This window comes from Bidens hawaiensis, unplaced genomic scaffold (genome assembly GCF_021521415.1).
Source record: "Bidens hawaiensis isolate Kalapana, Puna unplaced genomic scaffold, B.hawaiensis_p1.1 tig00031945_1, whole genome shotgun sequence".
Taxonomy (NCBI): domain Eukaryota; kingdom Viridiplantae; phylum Streptophyta; class Magnoliopsida; order Asterales; family Asteraceae; genus Bidens; species Bidens hawaiensis.
Window position 1 is genome coordinate 481 of NW_027495404.1, and position 23,761 is coordinate 24,241.

The 23,761-nt window shown below is 34.2% G+C and overlaps 1 protein-coding gene and 1 pseudogene across 1 annotated transcript; both read left to right on the forward strand.

The window, feature by feature from the left end:
- Positions 1-1,929: 1,929 nt before the first annotated feature.
- On the forward strand, positions 1,930-4,049 carry LOC143582764 (elongation factor 1-alpha pseudogene; annotated as a pseudogene).
- Positions 4,050-11,901: 7,852 nt separating this feature from the next.
- Positions 11,902-17,081, forward strand: LOC143582775 (interactor of constitutive active ROPs 2, chloroplastic-like). The gene is made up of 5 exons (XM_077065267.1): positions 11,902-12,028; positions 13,509-13,601; positions 14,884-15,049; positions 15,361-16,811; positions 16,906-17,081. Exons 2-4 carry the CDS (start codon positions 13,582-13,584, stop codon positions 16,798-16,800), a joined length of 1,626 nt encoding a protein of 541 aa, XP_076921382.1. The 5' UTR covers positions 11,902-12,028; positions 13,509-13,581; the 3' UTR covers positions 16,801-16,811; positions 16,906-17,081.
- Positions 17,082-23,761: the final 6,680 nt, after the last annotated feature.

Below are 23,761 nucleotides of genomic sequence, written 5' to 3' on the forward strand. Positions count from 1 at the left end.
CAGTCACCTCCGTTATTATTTTGCTCAGTATTGTAAATTTATGCGTTGTCGTTCGAAAACTTTTATACATAGGTTAACTTTACCCCGTTTTCGTCTGAAAATTTTGAGCCCTGTGACCCTGGTTTATGAAAACTTTTATACATGATAAGTCCGCCACCACGGTATATTCGTCCAAGCTTCACCACGCATATAAAGTTAGAGGTGATCTGTAAACAAGCTGAAAGGTTCGAATGCTACTTGAGATAGGATGGAAAAAGCTCAAAACTGTTACTAACTTTTATTATTTTTATGTGCATAAGCTGGTACTAGATTTATAAAGCATGTATGTGTAGATTATCACATAATATGCCAAATAAGTTCGAAGCGAGGGTGAAATTTACTAGCTTAATTAAAAACACAAACACATCAATTAGACTCTGCCAATTTTTCATGAGATGGTGAGAGAACCTTTTTGTGTTTGTTTGGACAGTTTAAAATTCATTCATCACCTTGTTTGATTGCCGGTCAAGATAAAACTTTTGTTTAATTATTTAAGGAAAATTGGATTTTAATAATCTCAACTTAATGCAGTTGGCTGATAATAATCCTAACTTTGAAAATACGTGTCACTGGTTCCAACTTTCACACTATTTATTTTCATTGGACCTCCGTTAAAAAAAACTTAACGACGTTATGTTTTTTTTCCAAATTTCAAACTGATATTTTAGGGTTTTTGATCGGAATGAGAATACAAGTCGATTGATGTAAAACTTACTTCCAAATGGTGGTCCAAACGACTAAAGGATGCTTCAATTTCGGTGTTTAAACTTTTAATTAACAAAAATCAAGCTGTTTGAAGCGTCATTTCGAGTTAAGTTTTACATTAATCGACTCGTATTCTCATTCCGATCAAAAGCCCTAAAATATCAGTTTGAAATTTGGGAAAAAAAAAACATAACGTCGTTAAGTTTTTTTTAACGGAGGTCCAATGAAAATAAATAGTGCGAAAGTTAGGACCAGTGACAACTATTTTCAAAGTTGGGATTATTATCAGCCAACTGCATTAAGTTGGGATTATTAAAATATAATCCAATTTTCCATTATTTAAATAGCATACTCTCGGAAATTTTCCTTTCGGAATCGTTCAACAGCTCCGACCTTGTATTCTAGATAAAGTCTTAATTAACAAGTGCTGAGAGGTAGATTTTAGTTATAGTAAACTTTATTATGATTTTACAGAGAGAAAAAAACCATATAATAATTTAAGTTAATCAAGTTTTTCATATGTTCTATCAATATCGCAAAAGTTTTGGTCCATGGCTTTATAGCCTAGTGGTATCTTGGTGGTGGGATAAGGCTTAGGGACCATAAGGTCCTGGGTTTGAATCTCACAAGGGGGTTTTCCTAAGATTTATTGGGTTTCCTTCTGAATTGGTGGTTAGGCATTATTGCCTAGTGAAGATGGATATGATCGCGTGGTTCTGCTGGTGACACGATGATACTCCAGTGGTCCGTGAGTGATCCTAATTTGCCGTTCAATATATATATATATATATATATATATATATATATATATATATATATATATATATATATATATATATATATCGCAAAAGTTCTATTTACTTTTTTTTAATCTATTGAAGTAATATATATGATACTTATCAAGTTAACAGGTTTCACTATATGATGTGTTAGATAACTTAATTATTTTTTAACGTTGATGTGGATATTTATGACTTCGTAGCTAATATTTAATAATACGTGCTGCCCAAGTTTATTGAAATTAGGGATTTTGTCATGGCCGTGGAGGCAAAGAAACACGACCAACGTAGACTGTTAGGTCAATAACAATCAAACGGCCGAAAGCAAACCCTTGAGTAGCAAGTCAAGAGCTAGTGATCTAAATCTGTGGTATATAATGCACCCGATACTCCCTTCAAAATCATCTTCTTGGCATTCATTTCTCAATATTGTCATCGTAGAAATCCAAGGTTTGAGTGTACACTTTTTTGTAATATTATTATAAACTATAAATTATTAGTAATATTAATTATAAACTATGAATATCTATTTATTACCTGTTTGTTTTGTGTATTTATGTTGTTGATCTTGATCATATGCTCCATTTGATCGTCAGTATGATCACTTTTTTATGCTGTGTTAAACATGCTTTTTCTTTTGTGATTTTAAATTTTTAAGTAAATTTGTTGAAATTTGTTCCTAGGTTTTTGAATTACCTAATGTATACCAAATCATGATTCGATCACCGTATATCATTTTAATCTTTTCTCAAACTTGTTTTATAGCCTTTAATCGATTTTGACTTTCTAGCTTACTTTTTTAAGGTTACTAGTCAAAACGGGTTGGGTAAAAATTTACATTTTTTAACTTGCCAGTCTAATACAAAAAATAAAAAATAAAAAAAATAATTAGCTACGTTCTCTAACAATGATCTTATATTCTTATGTGATCTTGTATTTTCAGAGCAAGCTCAGTTTAATCATGGGTAAGGAAAAGGTTCATATCAACATCGTGGTCATCGGTCATGTTGACTCTGGAAAGTCAACCACGACCGGACACTTGATATACAAACTCGGTGGCATCGATAAGCGTGTCATCGAGCGGTTCGAAAAGGAAGCTGCTGAGATGAACAAACGCTCATTTTAAATACGCTTGGGTGCTAGACAAGCTCAAAGCCGAACGTGAACGCAGTATCACCATCGATATCGCCTTATGGAAGTTCGAAACCACCAAATATTATTGCACGGTCATTGACGCACCCGGTCATCGTGATTTCATCAAAAACATGATTACCGGGACATCACAAGCTGATTGTGCTGTCCTTATTATCGACTCGACTACTGGTGGTTTCGAAGCGGGTATTTCTAAAGACGGGCAGACTCGTGAACACGCTTTGCTCGCGTTTACTCTTGGTGTTAGGCAAATGATATGTTGTTGTAACAAAATGGATGCTACAACTCCTAAATATTCCAAGTCTAGGTACGATGAAATCGTTAAGGAAGTGTCGTCTTACCTTAAAAAAGTCGGGTACAACCCCGACAAAATCCCCTTCGTTCCCATCTCCGGGTTTGAAGGGGATAATATGATTGAAAGGTCTACAAATCTAGATTGGTATAAAGGACCTACATTGCTTGAAGCACTTGACAATGTGAGTGAACCGAAGCGGCCTTTAGATAAGCCGCTTCGTCTACCACTTCAGGATGTGTACAAGATTGGTGGGATTGGGACAGTGCCCGTGGGACGGGTTGAGACGGGTGTTATCAAGCCCGGTATGGTGGTGACTTTTGGCCCGACCGGGCTTACCACTGAAGTGAAATCAGTGGAAATGCATCACGAAGCGCTTCAAGAAGCGGTTCCTGGTGATAATGTCGGGTTTAATGTTAAAAATGTTGCGGTTAAGGATCTTAAACGCAGATATGTTGCTTCTAACTCGAAAGATGATCCTGCTAAGGGTGCTGCGGGTTTCACTTCCCAGGTTATTATTATGAACCACCCGGGACAAATTGGGAACGGGTATGCACCCGTGCTCGATTGCCACACTTCTCATATTGCGGTTAAGTTTGCTGAGTTGCAAACCAAGATTGATAGGCGGTCGGGTAAGGAACTCGAGAAGGAGCCAAAGTTTTTGAAAAATGGTGATGCGGGTATTGTGAAGATGGTTCCAACCAAACCTATGGTGGTTGAGACGTTTTCTGAGTACCCGCCTTTGGGACGGTTTGCTGTGAGGGATATGCGACAGACGGTTGCGGTTGGTGTGATCAAGAGTGTGGACAAGAAGGACCTGCGAAGATAACCAAAGCTGCAGCTAAGAAGAAATGAACCGCTATGTTTATGAATTTTGGATTTGGTGTGAACTTTGTTATTGTGTTATGTTTTTGTATGTTTTGTGATTGTGCTTGTTGCTATTGTTTATCGTTGCGTTTCCATGTTGGTGATCATACATGGGTGCTTGATAGACGGTGGCACAAGCAAAGTTATATGTTTTTGTTGTCATGGAGTGTTTGTGTTTGTTTATAACCTTGACGAATAAGATTTTATATTTGTGTTTATGTCTTGTAAAGTAGGCGGTTTGGGCGACAGGTTGATATGGATTATGAGGATTGGGCGGAATGAGTTTCAGTTAAAACAAGTCGTACAGTCGTACAAATGGATTATAATAACTTCAAATTAGTAAGTAAATGTAATAAAACAAAGCAGATAGTATCATATTTTAAACAAATGGAGTATTAGTTATTGATAATTCATAGTTTGAATTATCAAACCTGATTTTAGAGACCTGTTTTAAGGTTATTTGTTAGATGTTTTAATATATTTATTTTAATAAAGCCCATGTGTTAACTATGTCGTGTTTCCCCCCTAGAAAACGACCTTTACTATTTAAAACTAGTATACCCGTACGATGCTTCGGTGATGACAATATGTTTAAACATATTTTTAGTAGTTACAACTCTTTAAACATATCGCATAATACAATTTTCAAAAAATGAATATTACTTTTTGTATGCTACAATTAGTATACGAATAATAAAAATCAAGTTTTATATGATCGAAACTCATTTTGCTGAGTATTTTGATCTGAACCAAATCTATTATGGTAGTCATGGTTATTTGGAAAGTCTTTTGAAACTTTCATGCACAACCAAAAATTTAATGTTCACCCACAGGCAAAACTGATAATTTCTTTAAATGACCCAAATTTGTATTGCGTATAATTATTATGACGCAAACCAAAACCTATTTTTTTAAAGATGAATCGAACTCATTATGCTTATAGCATGTTTTAACTAGAATCAAAGTTGACAGTTTATTTTTAATGTCTCAAACTCATTTTACTTATTACTCATCTTAATCTGAACAAATCCTCGATTTTTTTTATAATGACCTAAACTCATTTGGCTTACATCCCATTATAACTCGAACCCGTTTCAATATATCAAAGTCCTCGATTTTTTTATAATGACCTAAACTCATTTGGCTTACATCCCATTATAACTCGAACCCGTTTTAACATATCAAAGTCCTCGATCGTCTACCCGGAAAAATTAAAATATTAAAAGAATGATCGAAACTCATTTTACTGGGCATTTTGACCTGAACTAAATCTACTATGTTAGTCAGTGTTATTTGGGAGTCTTTTGAAACCTTCATAAACGACCAAAGATTTAATTATCACCCAGAGCCAAAATTGGTTTTTTTTTAATAACCTGGATTCATCTTGAATATAATTGTTTTGACGCAAACCAAAACCATTTTTTAAGATGACTCGAACTCATTATGCTTATAACATGTTTTAACCATAACCAAAATTGAGAACTTTTTGTTTCTTAAACGACTCAAACTCATTTTACTTATTGCATGTTTTGGCCTAAACAAGATTTTAAACTTTTTTTTATAATGGCCTAAACTCATTTGACTTACATACAGTTATAACTCGAAGGCATTTTGACCTGTCAAAGTCCTCAATCGTTGACCCAAAACAATAAAAGTATTTAAAAGAAAATAATCAAAACTCATTTTGACGGCATTTTGACTTAAACCAAATTTGATATTTTTTTTAATTGACACGAAATCATTTTGGTTATAAGTTTATAACATGCACACCAATATTCTTACATTGGAACGTCGACAAAAATAAACACGCCGTGATTGTATGTTTGAAATTTATTAAAACGTATTATATTTAAAGATATAAATGAAAATCAAAGAAAAAGAATATATATATATATATATATATATATATATATATGATTATATGGGTAAACTTAAGGGGGTGGAAATGTAATTATTAATTAAATTTACAAAAGTTGAGTATAGTTAAAGGGTTAAATTTGTAATTATATTTTAGGTTCATAATTGCATATTTGAGTTGTACTCTTATGCTTAATTGACTTGTATATTATAATCAACACTCAAAATAAAACAAAATTTACATTAAAACGTCAACAAAAATAAGCATATTGCAATGGTAGGTTCGTTTTTGTTTAAAACACAATATATTAAAAAAATATTTAAGAAATAAAATATTTAAATGAATTTGTCAATTAGATGGGTAAAGATGGAGGGTTTATAACTACCTTACAAATTACCAAAGTTGTATTAAAGTTGAAGGATCATTTTTGTAACTATTTTGCAAAGTAAACATTCTTAACCGTACATGATGTCAAAAATACTATATTGTCCTCAAATTTTTAAAATTTTATGCATTATTGATTGTATTTTATGCATTAGTGATTGTACCTCTTAAAAATTAAGATATTTTATTTTGGATCAAGAGAGACTATCCATTTTAGTGTTTTACCATGCGATGCCATTAATGCTATGGCCCAAAATATACTTATTATGTTCCTTTAATGGACAAGGTCACAAGGGTTACTTTGTGGGCCTCCCTCTCCCCATCCTTCAAAATCCTTTCCCATATTCCTGTATTAACAGGATTAAACATTAGTTTAGTTTTATAATATAATTAAAGGATAAAGTTAAAATACAAATGACAATAAAAATGAGAAGGGTGAGAAGGAATTTAGTGCATTGATTTTAAATTTGAATGGCTGAGATTAATTCAATAAATAAAATTTGATCCACATTTGTTAACTTTCTCTCTCCACATGCAAGACACATGTTAATACCCCCATCATTTAAAATGTCCATAACTTTTTCATACGACATTATTTTTAAAAAATAAATTCACCATAATAATAAGCGTTTTTTTTATCTTTAATATGAGTATCATATTGTTATATAAAAATAAAAAAAATTAATGGTTTTTTTTAATTGTGTTTGTTTGTTATTCATTGTGTCTTTTAGTTGAGTTTACATATGAATTGTATTATAGATTTTGATCTTATATTTTTCAATTGGTACTCATATTAAAGACAAAAATTAAAACAAAGAATTACGTCATTGTGTCGTTTTGTTCGTCATTAACTTTTAGTCATTGTGTAATACAATCATTGTCTTTTATTCGGATTGACATATGACAAATTCATTTAATTTGAGAAAAATAGTATTGCGTTTATTATATATTACGTTCAAGTCATTGTGTAATATGTTGTTTCCATTGTGTTTTACGTTCCAAGTCATTGTGTTATAGATATTCACCATTGTGTCTTACGTTTTAGGTAATTGTGTTATACGTATTCACCATTTTGTCTTACGTTTTAGGTCATTGTGTTATACGTATTCACCATTGTGTTTTACGTTTTAATTTATTGTGTAGCATGTATTAATCATTGTGTTTTATGTATTAGATAATTTGTTGTTATTTTATCATTATTTTTACATATTATTATTACACAATGGTGTTATTAGTATTTAAAAAAACATAACGATGAGTTAGAAGACACAATGACGAAAAAACACAATGACGAAAAAAGACACAATGGTGTGCGAAAAGATACAATGGTGTGCAAAAAGACACAATGGTGTGTGAAAAGATACAATGGTGTGCGAAGAGACACAATGACGAAAAAAGACACAATGATAAGCAAAAAGACACAATGGTGTGTGAAAAGACACAATGACGAAAAAGGACACAATGATAAACGAAAATACACAATGGTGTGCGAAAAGACACAATGACGAAAAAAGACACAATGGTGTGCGAAAAAGACACAATGACGTGATTTTTGTTTTAAATTTTATATAACAAAATCATACTCATATTAAAGATAAAAAAACGCTTGTTATCATGATGAATTTTTTTTAAATAAAAATTTCATACGAAAAAGTTATAAACGTTCTAAAATGATGGGGGTATTAACATGTGACTTGCATGTGGAGAAAGAAAATGTGTACAATTATCTCTATACCCTTTTTCTTTTGGCCCCACTTGACACATGTCAATTATTTATGACTTCTCACACTTTTCATTTTTGTTACCCTTTGTAGAATAACTTGACCCTATAATTAAATACATATTTCATAATCAATATGATCATGTTGGCTACATTTTCTGTGTGCTTGAATACAAGTTGAAGTAGACTAACATGAACGATTAATTTGCACAGAAAACGGTATATCAATTAATTTTGTATATATTTTATATTGAATGGTAGATTAAAAAGCAAGTAAAATGATGTCACTGCCATTGAAAGTATATGACTTATAAAATGAGCTTGTTTAAATTTATAACTGGAAAACTGATGTAAGATGGCCTTTTGTTTGTTATAAACACTTGTGAAAAAATCAATTATATTATCTAAACTAACAAGATAGATAATCATTTTTAAAATATATATACGGATGGTTTTTATGGCATCCTCATATTATGGTTTTTGTCCCAAAGTTTCGTTCACACATTTGTAGTCCAATGATTTATCGAAACGTAACATGTTTGGTTCTTAAAAGAGTAAAGTGTCATTTTAGTCCTTGTCGTTTGGCAAATAATGCGAATTTAGTGCAAAAACTTTATTTTTTGCATATGGACCCTCCACGTTTCCCAATGCTTGCCAATTACATCCAAATCACTAACATCGTTAAATTTATCTTTAAGTCAGGGGTAGACATGTCTTTTCACTATTTCTTTATTATAATACTTATTTCAGTGAATTGCGGTTTTCGTCCTTATAGTTTGTCCAAATCTGCGGTTTTAGTCCAGTAGTTTTAAGTTTGCAATTTTCTTCCCTATGATTTCATTTCACTTGCAATTAAACTCGAATTCCCTAATCTCGTTAAGTTTGGTTGTTAAACCCATCAGTGTGCCCTTCACGTGAGGGGCAATTTTGTTCCTTCTTTTTTCCCTTTTTCCCCAAATACACCCCAGCCCCTCACGTGAGGGGGTTGCGAGTTAGGGCTGAGGTTTATTTGGAGAGAAAGAAAAGGCTCACGCAAATGGGTTAACGACAAGACTTAACTAGGTTAATAAATTCGGGTTTAATTGCAAGTGAAATGAAACCATAAAGAAGAATATTGCAAATTTGAAACTACTGAACTAAAACTGCAGATTTTGACAAACCAGAGGGACGAAAACCGAAGTTTACTAAAATAAATATTATAATAAAGAAAGAGTGAAAAGACATGTCTACCCCTGACTTAACGATAAAATTTAACGGGGTTAGTGATTTGGATGTAATTGGCAAGAACTGGGAAACGTGGAGGGTCCATATGAAAAAAATAAACTTTTGGACTAAATTCGCATTATTTTCCAAACCACAAGGACTAAAATGGCACTTTACTCGTTCCTAAAATTTATGCACGTTTACTTTTTTTTTATTTTAAGTGTGTGTAAAATTACTACCAGTTTTCTAAAAATAGAGATATTAAAATCTGTTAGGTCTTACTGTAACATCCGATCTTTCGTGTTATCAATACTGTATGCTTTGACTACAAAAGGCTCTTGAATTTGTTGTTGCTCAAGTGGAAACTTACCTGGATACCATTCATCATAATACTACTCTCGTTTTTACACATTTATATATTAAATTCTCCTCTTATCCTCAACCATTACGCTCAAGCACATTGATGCTTTTAAGGCGGTATTCCTTATGGCCTCGTATCTAATGTGGATATAACATAATATAAAGATGTGAGGTTTTCCCAAGGTGTTACAAATACATGAGGCTGACAATTCGTGTTTTAACGGTATTTAACATGTTAGAAACAACATATTAGTTGGGTTGCTTGGGATCGTGTGAATTCAGCGAAAAGGGACGGGGGATTGGGTTTATGCTCGCCTAGAAATTCAAACCTAGCTTTTCTTGCTAGGTGGTGGTGGAGGTATAAGGTGGAAGAAGGTAGGTTATGGAGAAGGGTTATAGAGTCTATACATCAAACCCCTCGAACGTGGCCGACTCTCCCATATAACAAAAAGATAAACGGCACTTGGGGCAACATTGCAAAAATTGATAATTTTCTTGCATCTTCTCAAGTTTCTTTGATTAAAGAAATCAAAGGGATAGTTGGGAATGGGTTAAAGATTCAATTTTGGTTGGATGTTTGGTTAGACGGATATCCTTTAAAAATTTTGTATCCTAATTTATTCTCTTTGGAAGCCTCAAAAGGTTGTCTAGTGGCAGATAGATGTAGACAAAGGGATGAGGTAATTATGATGAATTGGAATTGGAAGAAGCCCCCCATGGATGAGTCTGCAGTAAGCGAGTTGATGGGATTGTTAGAGAAGATGTATTATTTCAGATTCAAAGAAGGTGACGACAAATGGAAATGGGGTGGTGACAAATCCGGGTTATTTTCGATAGCTTCGGTGAAAAAGCTTTTATACCAAGCACTTCCCCTCCCGCCAAAGAGAATTTTGGAGTGGAACTCTTGGGTCCCTTTGAAGGTGAATGTGTTCGCTTGGAAGGCTCTTCAAGATAGGTTGGCCACGACCAACAGCTTAATAAAAAGAAAAGTCTTTGTCGGGCCGGGTATTTGTAGTTGTTGTATGGCGTCAACAGAGTCGGTGGATCATGTGTTCACTTCTTGTTACGTGGCTTCGGTCGTTTGGCAAAGCATCAGCTCTTGGTGCAACATTCCTCCCATTTTCACGGTCTCAATTCATGACATCTTTGACGTTCATAAACATATATCGGAAAAAGAGCACAAGAGGAAGATAGTGCAATCTATTATTATGGTCGCCTGTTGGTGTATCTGGAAGGCCCACAACAATACTATTTTCTCTAATAGGCCATTGAAGATAGAGAACATTCTTGGTGACATTAAAGTTCTAAGTTTTTTATGGATTTAGAATAGATCCAAATGTTTGGATTTAGATTGGTTAAAGTGGAATAGGCCTATAAGATAATTTTGTTGTTCTTTGTGTTTACCAGCTTCTGTTAGTTACTTGTTAGCAAAAGTTGGTGGATAGTGTTTTAATGGAAAGTTGTTCAAAAAAAAAAAAGAAACAACGCAATTAACACAAGTATCAAACATGTACACGACTCGTATAACTACTTTACATGTCATGACTGACAATAAGAAAATTTTAAGCTCTATGTACCAATAAGGGAAGACAATTGAGTCTAGCCTACTAATCTCAATTATTTAAGAAAATAAACAAAATTACATATCACACTTTTTTAATTAATAGATCTTACTATGCCTTAAATTGAGAAACAACGCAATTAACACAAGTATCAAACATGTACACGACTCGTATAACTACTTTACATGTCATGACTGACAATAAGAAAATTTTAAGCTCTATGTACCAATAAGGGAAGACAATTGAGTCTAGCCTACTAATCTCAATTATTTAAGAAAATAAACAAAATTACATATCACACTTTTTTAATTAATAGATCTTACTATGCCTTAAACTGATACTCACTTGTCAAATAACCTCATTGGAACTTAGTTTGCCCAAACATTATAAAGAGTACATACACATGACACATGAGTAGTTATCATATATCACATATACCATGGATCTAAAATAAACTCTTATTTTGACATGAGTGAACTGTGGTTTTCGTGTTTGTGATTTGGTACAAATCTACAGTTTTAGTTCAATAATTTTAAATTTATAATTTTCATCAATTTGCCTTCAATTCCTGGGGTTTATATGGGGGGGGGGGGTGTGACAAAACAACACTTCATGTGAGGGGAACGTTGATCAGTTTAACGACCAGAGTTAACAAGATTGGTGAATTCAAGTTTAATTTCAAGTGAAATGAAACCACATGGAATGCAAATCATAAATTTAAAACTATTTAGCCAAAACCACATATCTAAACAAACCACAATTTACGCATTTGAAATTGTTAACCCCGTTAATCCTCCTATCCAAAAGAGTTTAAAAATCCCACCTAAAGCATGTGAGTCTAGCTAGAGAGCGTGTTTGTAGAGCGCGTGAAGTAAAACGTAGACCGTTTCCAATACAAATACAACGCAACCGCTCACTTCTCGTCTTCTTTGTTTAAGTTTAGTTTTCTTTTCGTACAAATAAGTCGTCATTGGGAACTACAACAACACAACCAAACACTCTCAATCTTCATCTTCCTGTACTTAAACCTAGGTTTTCTTATTCTCCTGTTTCATCCAAATCCAGTCACTAACTTATCTTACATTCACACTAGCTTTCATTTTTAAGGTACACTTGTAACCTTCATTTTAATCATTCATAACCTCTCTTTTTTGTACTTACATTTTCATATATCTAACCTTTTGGGGTTTTTTTTTTGTATATGAAGTTATGTTATTTTGTTAATTAGATGATGGTTCAGTATTGCTCATTTGCTTGTGTGTGATTTTCTGTGTGCTTCATATAGAATCTGTTTGGTGGAAATTTAGATGCTTTTAGAATTTGAATTTATTGCACTTGTTGGGAGCTTCTAAGTTAACTAAAATGGAATACATTTTATTATTTTATTTAATATTTTATGTGTATTTCAAGATGGCATTAAATTCACTATCATGAAAACTTGAATGCAGCAGCTTCTTTGTCTTCACACCACTTTTCAGTCAAATTCAGTTCTGGGTTCATTTCATAACAGGTCTTTTCTGTCAGCATGCCAGTTATTTTTTGGATTTTGGGAGATTTTTTGAACTATACGCAACTTCAAGATTCTAATCAATAAATATATAAAGAACACATTTTTTAATTTTAAGTTTTAGTTAATCAGTCTTATTGTTTGTATATTGTAATTTTGGAAAACTTGAATTAGTTAGTTTGAAACTGAAATGAAAAAAATATGCAGCAGCTTTATGTTATTAAAAAAAAACTCGAATTTTAAGACACAAATTTGGACTTTAGTTTTGGTATTATATTTGGAATTACATGTTTGCTAGGAGATGCTGTTATTGCTTTGTCTTTTTGATAAAAATCTATGAGAATCTAAGTTGGGTTTTTTTTACAATTGTTGTAAATACAGACACAGTAGGGTCACTTGGTACCCATTCAATCCTTGTCTTAGGAAAAAAGCTTCCAATGTTTTTTGTTTATCATGGTTTTGAGGCTGTGTGGATAATATTGATTTCCACTATTGTTTTTGCTAAATATGCATAATTTGTAATTTTGTAACATGTACAGTTATCTTTTTAAAGCACAAGAGTAGATTATGAAGTTAAAAGAGCAAAAGTATAAAGATTATCTTGTCTAATAATATTTGTCTTTCTTTTTATAGTTACATCTTTTATCCAACAACATGAATAAACTTTGATCTTGTTTCTTTGTTCATCATTCTTTGAATATATTCCAAAAACATATATGATTGTTATTTTAATGTTTTAAATAGCATTTGATAAAGATTATCGATCAAGATTATATTTTCGAGAAAGGAAAGACACTTATATTTTACGATCAATATTAGTTATATCTATATTTTGTGAGTATTAATTATATGTTTTTTTTGTGTTAGTTTGGTTGTTGGGAGTGGGGGTATTTTATATTGAGTTTCTTTGAAGGGATAAGGATTATGTTGTTTGTTTAAATCTTGGCTTTTGTATTTTTCTTATTTGACATTAGTTTTGGTTTCTTTCAATTATTGGCATTCTTTCACATATGCATTGTTTACATAAGTTTATAATAATCTATATTTCTGACCTAAGTTTACTTTTGAAAAACATTATAGGATTTGTGGGTCAACTGCTTTATTCAGGTGGGCCTTTTTAGATAATTGCTTTCACTCAAGGGTAAATTAGACAATGCAAACTCCTAAGACAAGGTATGATATTTTTATCTTTATTTATATTTGTTACTTTTGTGTTTTCCAAGATATTTGGTTTGATATGGCTTTTAAGTGCAACAGTGTGCAATGTTGTGTATTTGTTTAGAACTATGTTTTGTACTTTTTTTACAGCAGTAATTTGACCAATCTTTTATGATCATACTATAGTGACTTGTATTTCATGCAATGAAGTTAGTACATTGCAGTATGTTTGTCAGTTTACACTCAGGTTATGGACTTAGTCTTTTATAAATTATGAGGCTGAGGGGTGCGGGGCTTCAGCGGGGGCGCGAGAGCCCCTCCGCTCGCGCCCCCAGGCGCGAGCACCACACCACCGGGGCGCGAGAGGGGCGCGAGAGGGGCGCGAGCACGGAATTCAAAGCAGGCGCAAGGTGGTTCGCGGGACCTGTAGGCGTAAAGGGGCATTGGGAGACGTGAAAGAGCCGTTGGGAGTACAGAAATGAGCCGTTGGGCTCTTTAATTTAATAAAAAAAAAAGTATTCTTCCTATATATAAACCCAATATCACATAAAACAATTACCACACCCAAAATCACATAAAACAATTACCACAACTTCAAAAAAAAACCCAAAATCAACCCATCTTCCAAACTTTTTTTTTAATGTGTGTTTTTTTTAATAATTTATGAGTTTTTTTAATAATACGTTTTTTGAATATATTTATAAAAAAATAAAAAAAAAAATCCGCTGGAGCCCCTCCACACCAGGGCCAGGGGCTCCAGCGGGGGCTCCAACACACATCTTATCCAGTTTCTCTCTCTGCCACACGTCACAATATTATTGGCTGGAGCCCCCACTCGCGCCCCCGTTAGAGCCCCCACACCCCTCAGCCTGAGGTGTGCCTGCTTTATTAAAGTTGGTTGCTTTTTAAACAGTTTGTAGAGTGGTCTTTTTGGATACTGACTTAACAATGAACCACTGTTTCATGCTGTCCACTTTTAGTGTTTATTATATGAAAATCTTTATCTTGACCATTTTTGGAAAATCTTAAAATTACCAATTTTCCCTTGATCATTACTACAGTGTCAACACAAGCCCATCTGGTTTAACTAGTTCTGTAAAATATGCATTATGAGTTCAACATTATATATTATATTCAGTGTAACGGACTATCGGTTTTATACCTATGTCATATTCTAATAGAGTGAAAGAATATTTGTAATATGGAAATAATATTATCTGATGTGTTTTTAGATATAGGATTTTATCCTACTAAGAAAATATTTTTTAACACGTAAATGAATCTGATCTAAAAACAGAGCTACACCCTTGGAGGTGCCGCCGAGGACACAAAAAACCGCAAGACAGCTTAAAACATCAGGAACCGAGACTGATAATTCTGCATCTCAAAATCCAGTTGCTAAAACACCTATAGCTAGAAGTCCAAAAGTTGTCGACCGTCGATCACCTCGTACTCCGACAGAGGTATATATATTACTTTTAGAAGTCAAATCATTTTACTTTTAATTTAAGTCGCAAAATAAGCAACGGGTTGATTTTAGTCGTACTTTACATAAATGAGTCAAGAACTCAAGATGACTGAAATGAGATCATATAATTTGGTCAAAGGGTCTGAATAAGTGGATTTTTAATGCTTACAAGCATACATTGTTTTAAATGTTTTTCATAAGCTCTCAACTATTAAAATGTAAAAGTATCATTTTTTAATAATAAGTCAGGCATTTATGAGTTATTTTAAATTATTTGTACTTTATTAATTATTTTTAAAAATGCAGAAGAAACGCCCTGGCCGAGTATCTGAACTTGAAGCTCAGCTTGCAAATATCCAAGAGGAACTAAAGAAAACAAAGGACCAACATAGCCAATCGGAGTCATTGAAGAAACGTGCCCATGAGGAAGCCGGAGATGCCATAAAGCAGCTCGTTGAAATAACTGAAAAGCTCCAAGATTCACAACAGCAGCTTGATGAGATATCGGCTTCTGGAGAATCAAGACTTCAAGAACTTATTAAGGTCTCGCAGGACCGGGACCGGGCCTGGGAGTCCGAACTTGATGCTGTCAAAAACCATCACTCTATGGACTCTGCCGCTTTAGCTGCCGCCGTGAATGAGATTCAGAAACTCATGATGCAGCTTGAAAAGGTGGCAGAATCTGAAGCTAATCATGCTAAACATGCAGAATCAGCTCACGATGAGATGCTGAAGTTAAGGCTGGAATTGTCCGAAACACTTGCTATTGTTGAAGAACTCAAAATTCAACTGAACGATTCTCAAGATTCTGAGGCTAGAGCTTTGGAACTCGTGAGTCAAACTCGTAAACAACTGGAAACTGTCGAGTCAACAGAAGAGACACTGAAGTTAGAGAAATTGGAAGCCATGAAATCTTGTGAGTCTTTAACAGTAGAGTTGGAGAAATCGAAAGCTAAAGTGGTTTCATTGGAAGAAATTGTTAGCAAGCTAAACCGTAAACTTGCGGATGATACTAATGATGATGATGGTGATCAAGAAGAGATTAACCGTGTGAAAATGGAGGTTAAAAAGTTAAAGGAAGAGCTTGAGAGAGCTTACGAGCTTGTGGAACAAACAAAAACCGAATCGAGCCAAAAAGTTCCATTTTTGGAGGCACATTTGGGAAAAACAAATGCTGAGTTGGAAGATATGAAGGCAAAACTGCAAAACATAACAGAAGAAAATAAGAACTTAAATGAAAAGATGAAGAAAACAGTTTTAGCAACTGAGAAAGATGTTATGAACTTCAAGAAATTGGAAGCCGAGCTGGAAGACTTGAAACGCATTAAGTTTGAAAACGAAACAGAATTAAAGAACATGACAGAAGAACTTGAAAAACTGAAAATGGAGAAAAATTATGTGAATAATGAAACTGGAAGAGTTGGTGAAATAGAAGCATTAATGAAAGCAGAGAGGGTTACCGAGCAATTGAATTTAGCTCAGGCTGCAAATGCGGAAATGGAAGCCGAGTTGAGGCGTTTAAAAGTGCAGACTGATCAATGGAGGAAGGCAGCTGAAGCGGCTGCTGCTATGATATCAGGTGGGACTAATGGGAAGTTTGTGGAGAGGACAGGGTCTCTTGATACTCACACGATTAGCGGGAAGCTGAATTCACCTTTCTTGGAGGATATGGATGACGAGTCACCCAAGAAGAAGAATGGAAACATGTTAAAGAAATTTGGTGTTTTTATGAAGAGCAAGAGGTGATTGATTAGCAGGTATATTTGGTTAAATTTTTTGAAACATTTTTATTATTTTGTTGCTTGATTTAAAAAAAACTTGGCTATTGTTTTTGTGTTGATTTGTGATCAGGATGGCTTGAAGTTTATTAATGAAGGTGGATGCTTTTGACTTTTGTAATGGTTTTAGTTTGAGGGGATGAATTGCAGCCTAATGTATAGGATGTTGAACTTTAGTGCTGAGTTTGGCTTTTGAGAATCCACGGATTTGTATTAATGTTATTTTAATTTTCTAGTTATGCAATACTTAACATCTCATCATCACTGTTTTCATTCTACTAACTTTATGTTTTGCAGAGTGTAGCTAAAATGTCTGACTTAGTGTTTAAAACTAGGCATGCTAGTGTTAATCAATATAAGATATGCGCTACGCTACTTAGCGAAATATATATTTTTTGAATGACAAATCCATGCTCTTTAAACATGAGTGTATTTTATGAGACTAGTTAGAGGTGCACAAATCGGGTTTTCTAAATACCCGGGTTCGGGTATAGAACCGGGTTCGGGTATGACTGGGTATTGGTAATAGTCGGGTAGGGTTCGGGTCGGGTATTGTCTCTAAAAATCATACCCTATGCATTGGGTTCGGGTAGGGTATATTATCGGGTATTGAAAAAACTCTATTTACGGGTTTTTTCGGGTTTTTTTCCTGTATTTTTTTATATAGATTGGATTTTTTAAAAGTTTACACTTTTTAGGGGTGTTATTCGGGTATTTTTAAGGTATTTTTCGGGTATACATCGGGTATTTGAAATACCCGGTTTCGGGTATTGGAAAACCTCGGTTCCGGGTTCGGGTATTACCGGGTACAAATCGGGTTTTCGGGTATTACCGGGTACAAATCGGGTCCGGTTCGGGTTCGGGTTTTAGTGTCAAAATGCATACCCTATCCGTACCCTACGGGTATGGTCGGGTTCGGGTTCGGGTATTAAAAACCCGGGTATTAGAAAAACCGGTTCCGAGTATTTATTTCGGGTCCGGTCCCGGGTTCAGGTTTTTTGTGCACCTCTAAGACTAGTAACTTAACAACTTGGTAGAAACATCTTTCACATCTTGCTATAATTAGGCTTTGTCTAGGATTTGTCAAGTTTGATTAGTTTTTTCGTATCATCATGAGGTAGTGACCTCCAAAGGATGAAGATTTATATAATTTAGTCATACATTTTGAGCTGGGTTTTCTGCTTTTAACGAAAAATGTAAAACTTTTGACTATGGTTTCGTAAAATGATACATCACTTGTTTGACTAGTTGTTTAAAGATTTATTTATTTATTTATTTTTTATTATTATTTTTTTTTGTAAAAATCAATAACGTACATTAGTTTTAACGTATTTACTTTACTTTCAGACAGTTAATCGGTATAATAACAAAACGCATAGATCTCAAACTAACTGCTTGTTTTCAGTTTAGACAGTTCGATCGGTCTTGAATATTTATGAACACCTGGTATTTAGATTACAAGATAAAGAGAGTGTATCGACTCCACTTGATTTAAATACCAGGCCATAGTATTTTTAACTCCTAAAACATTGACGCCTGTGTTCGGTGACACTATTAAAATTTTTAACCACCATTCAGTAACTTTAATTTCTCTAAATAGAGGTGCACAAACCGGGGTTTTTCAAAAAACCCGGTTTCGGGTAAGGAACCAAGTTCGGGTATGACCGGGTATTGGAAAATCGAGTATTGGCAATACCCAGGCCGGGTTCGGGTCCGAATATTGTCTCTAAAAACCATAATATATCAGGTTCGGTTCGGGTATGAGACTGGGTATTCTAATATCAGGTACTTGAATACCTTATTTTTGGGTAATGAAAAACTCTATTTTCGGGCTTTTTTCCGAAATATTTTTCGGGTATAGATTGAATTTTAATGGGGTTGCACTTCTTAGGGATACTTTTTGGATATTTTTCAGGTATTTGTCGGTTAAATTCGGGTATAGATCATGTGTTTGAAAAACCAAGTTCATGTATGTAACCGGTTCCTGTTTCGAGCATTACTGGGTACAAATCAGGTCTGGTTCGTTTATGTTTTTTGCAACTGAAATGCATACTCTATCTGTACCATACGGGTAGGATCGGGTACAAGTTCAGGTATTAAAAACTCGGTTGTAAACAAACCAGTTCCAGCTTTTTTCAGGTCCGGCTCCGAGTTCGTTTTTTTTGGCACCTCTTATCTCTAAAATCTAAATATAAAATATAGAGAAATCTGCATTTTGTCTCCCTGGTTTATATCCACATTCGATGGGTTTACCCCTAAAAAAGATTTTGCGAAGTTTGGGCCCCTGTGTTTCTCCGGCGGGTTCCTCTGACTCCTACCGTCAGTTGACCCGTCATTGACCCGTTAAAAAAAAGGAAATTACTTTATTACCCCTGATTCGTTTATAACTACTCGATCTACCCTCTTTCCCTTTATGTTACCATCTCCGGCGATTCTCTCAACCTGTAATTGAACGACATTATCCGGCGACCTGATTGACAGATGTCTCAATCCAAGTCAAGTCAATTCTCCTCGGGTTCACCTTCCAAGCCTTGCCATGCAGATGAGCTTTGTGTGAGATGTTCATGTGGTGCCGCGACATGTTACCGGATATCTAGGACCAATGCAAACCCCGTGCCTCGATTCTTGTGCTCTGTAAGTTTTAATTACTCACGAATTAGGGTTCTAGTCTGTTAATCGATGATGATTTGGTCTGTCGTTTTGCTTAGGTCAATTTTAGGGGTAATATGTGAATTGTGAATCGAATTAGGGTTGTTTGTTTGTTGATATATTTAGTCCGTTACAGAAGGGGAGTTGTGGATGGCTAAAATGGGCTGATGATCCCACATGCTCTAGTTGTGAAAAGGTAATTCAAGCAATGGTGAAGATGATGAACAAGAAAGATGATTTTGCAATAATGAAAACCAAAGAAGTAACAAGCTTGAAGATGTTGCTAGCAATTAGTTGGTTTTTGTTCTTTGTTTATGTTTGGGTTTATTGATTAGTTGTTAACATTGTATTTTTAGTATTGGATAATGTAATCTTTGTTGTTGTTATTGTAGTTTATGTTAAATGTTTAGAGTTTCTTGTTTCATATATTTACTTTAAATTTGTGTTCCACATTATCAGTCATGTTGCAGCCATGATGAAACTGAGAATGTTGAGTTAGGGAAGGATGATCAGAATGTTCAGTTTGACCAAGACAAAAGTCAAATGGAAGACAAGGAATATCAATTGAGTGAAGATGAGTTGATGGCTTATTTAGTGCAATAAGATGACTTATTTAGAACAAGTGAAGAACATGAAATGGATCATGGTGATGATTATGACCCTGAGGTTGTGAAAGCAGCTTTCAAGTACACCAGTGAGCCGAAAGAAGATTACTATCATGATCCATATGAAGACGATCCAGTGTGGGACTCTGACTGATCAAATGATGATTGTCATTGGAAGTAACATTGTAGTTGGTTTCTAGTATTGTTTGCATTTGAATTGTACTTTAATTTGACATGATTAAATCTATTGTAATGTTTGCATTATTTGCCTACATGCTATTAGTTTTAAAAGCATTAAACAAAATACTGTGAAAATAGCATACAAACCATCATGTCCCAAATCAAACATAGCATACAAACCATCATGTCCCAAATCGAACACACATGCTACAAGTTTTAAATTGTTTCAAACACAAACCATGACATGGTACCAGAAAGTTCAAAACAAAAGTCTTAAATAGTCTCAAACACACACCATCAATCTAACTCATACACAACTTTATGGTTGACATCATTATTGTTGAATTGATGCCCTGCAAGTTCTGATGTTGTGTCCGTAACCTCTACATCTTCCACAACTTTTTTCATTCCCCAACCTGGTAAGTCTTCCTCCTGCAGAAAACACTTTCTGAACCTCTTCAATCTTCCTCTTCCTCTTCTTGCTAGCTGCCAATTTCTTCTTCTCACCTAGTGCCTTCTTCCTGCTCTTCTTCGGTCTGCCAATCTGGGTATGATGTTTAGGAGGAGTTATTATTGTTGGGCAATTTGATGGTGTCCACATATCAGGGCCTGATATGGGCCTGATTTGGTGATTATACACCTTCTTCCAGGTATCTAACCAGTAAGCTTCATAAACCCACTTCTCCAATGGACCGATATACATGTTGTTTTCTATCATGTTATATAGGGCTGCCACAACATGCTTGCATGGCATACCTGTCAAGTCCCATCTCCTGCACGTGCAAGTTCTATCCCCCACATTCACCACACATTGGCTTCTCAGACTTTTAACCTATGAACATATTTGCATATTAACAAAAGATTGATTGTAATATCATAGTCATGCAAATTTTCATACCTGGTAAGTCACATCATCAACCATCATAACCGTCAATTTGCTTGCTTCTGTTTGTATTTCATCCCATGCTTTTGTTGCTTGCGGTGTTAATGGGCCCCTTGCAGTGGCTTGTATCTTCTTCACAGTCACAATCCTCATGTCAAATACTCTCTAATATACTCCAAGCATGTAATGATCGGCTTGTCTCTTGCTCTAACAAGTTGCTTGTTGAAAGTGTAACATCCGGCCCCTCGCACCACCAATATTGTCCGCTCTGCCCACGAAGAGCTCACGGATTTGTTTTTGGTTGCCCAAAACGCGTTGGTGATTGAAGAGGCAGGACATTACTTATGAACCAGTGATCTCTCTTGTCCACGGCCGATGTGGGATAGCCTAAGAGTGGGACAATGTTGTGTTTGCCAAGGGTGTTACAGACAACCCCTTTGGGCTCATCGTCCTCGATGAGGCGTGTCCCAACATCCCGAACGGCACAAGAGTGGCTCTGATACCAACTGTAACATCCGGCCCCTCGCACCACCGATATTGTCCGCTCTGCCCACGAAGAGCTCACGGATTTGTTTTTGGTTGCCCAAAACGAGTTGGTGATTGAAGAGGCAGGACATTACTTATGAACCAGTGATCTCTCTTGTCCACGGCCGATGTGGGATAGCCTAAGAGTGGGACAATGTTGTGTTTGCCAAGGGTGTTACAATCTGTCACACCCCGACCAAAGGCGGAACATGCCGGGGTGCAACGTGATTGGACAAATACACAAGACACTATTTGAAGTGACAATATTCATTTAACTCATTTTATTTCAACAAATCGATAAACAACACTTCTCGTCTACACAAACAAACTGAATACAAGTAATAATTATATTGTTCGTTTTGCTAATATCATAAAGGTCTTGGTAACGTTTTCCGTCAAGCACTCGAGTCAACAAAAGTCAAACCTGTAACATTTCATAAAATAAAGTTTGTCAACACAAAGGTTGGTGAGCAATTCATAAGTTTGAACATATAAGTGTATAGTATGAAAATCCACAAAACTTGTATACAAAACAATAAATAAGAGCTATAAACTGGAATAAATAATTATCGCTAACAAGTTAGCGACACTTAGCTATTGGCAATTAGTCTAGGATTTTATGACAGTTGCTAATAAGCTTACATTAGCACCACCTAACTACAAGGGGATGCCGAGTAGTCTAGGATTTATAGTTATCGTTAATAGCATACGTTAACGACACCTTGCCATTGCCAAATGGTATAGGATTTATAGTTTCACTATCCAAAAGCTGTAAACACATAGTCAAATAAGCATAGAACACCAAATCGAGCAATTATTCAAATAAGGTATACAATCACGTTTGTGGGTTTAAGATGCAAGTAATTAAAGCATTTAGTTTGATAAGTATGAAATGTCACCCCAAAACGAAAGATGGAAAAAGGGGTATGAAAGTACTCACCTCGACTGATGAACCGAGAATTAAATAGAGAAGTAAATGAAGCTGAACGTAAACGAAAGATCCAACTTGAATGATAAACACCTTAGCTAGAATAAATAATGTAATATATATTAATGAACTTGACACCGTAAAGTAAAATATATAAATAGGACGGTTCGATAGTAAATCGGATTGTCGGTTAATTTGTTAATAATTAGGGACTCATACTTAAATGATAATTAATATGAAAATGATATTATTTTATTTGGGCTTTTAAACAACCAAACCAATATTAAATATAAACAAGACGGGTTTTAAATCAAGGGTTCGCTTTTTATAAAAAGAAGGAATTGATAATAAAGTTTATAATAATACTAATAATGATAGTTAAAGAATAAAATCTTGGTATTAATTTTAAGGTGTTGTTGATAAACATAGTAATAATAATAAGTAATGATATTGATAGTAAATAATGATACTATACTCGATGTCGGTTCGATTTCTAAACGAGTTCACAAAATAAATATAATAATATTATTGTTAATAAATAAATGATAAAAATATGATTTCAATAGATAATAATATGATCTTTAATAATATTAATAACAACTTTAATATTTATAATAATAGTGATAATAATAATCATTTTGTTAAAAGATAATAGTAATAAAAAAAATATTAATAATCTTGTTAATAATAATAATGATAATACTAATAATTATCTATTTGATAATAATAATGATAATAATAATGATAAATAAATATATTAGTAAGTTATACGTAATAATACTAATAATAAATTTTATATATTGATATTAATACTAATGGTAACAATTTGTTAAGTCTAAAAATATTATATCGAAACCGGTCTAGGTTGAGACACGAACCCGAGACCTCTCGTTCAACAACTTATGTATAAACCAACCGAACCAAAATAATTAAACCCATAAGAACATAATGTATTCATTTCCCGCTCGTTTATCTTTTACCCAAAACAAACCAACTCCATACCCATCAATCTCGCTTCAAAACTATAACCGATACAAAAACCAATTATTAACTACTTAAACCCGGAAATCAATATATGAAACTAATAATACCAAAACCGAAATTTATTTACCTATCACATATTCCCGAGTCGAAAAACTGCCGAAGATGGAAACCAAAC

What these genes read in the sequence shown, in the direction of transcription:
- LOC143582775 (XM_077065267.1), top strand. Translation starts at nt 13,582, where the DNA reads ATGCAAACTCCTAAGACAAG. An exon ending in ATGCAAACTCCTAAGACAAG is followed by an intron (nt 13,602 to 14,883) that starts GTATGATATTTT and finishes ATCTAAAAACAG; the next exon opens with AGCTACACCCTTGGAGGTGC. An exon ending in CACCTCGTACTCCGACAGAG is followed by an intron (nt 15,050 to 15,360) that starts GTATATATATTA and finishes TTAAAAATGCAG; the next exon opens with AAGAAACGCCCTGGCCGAGT.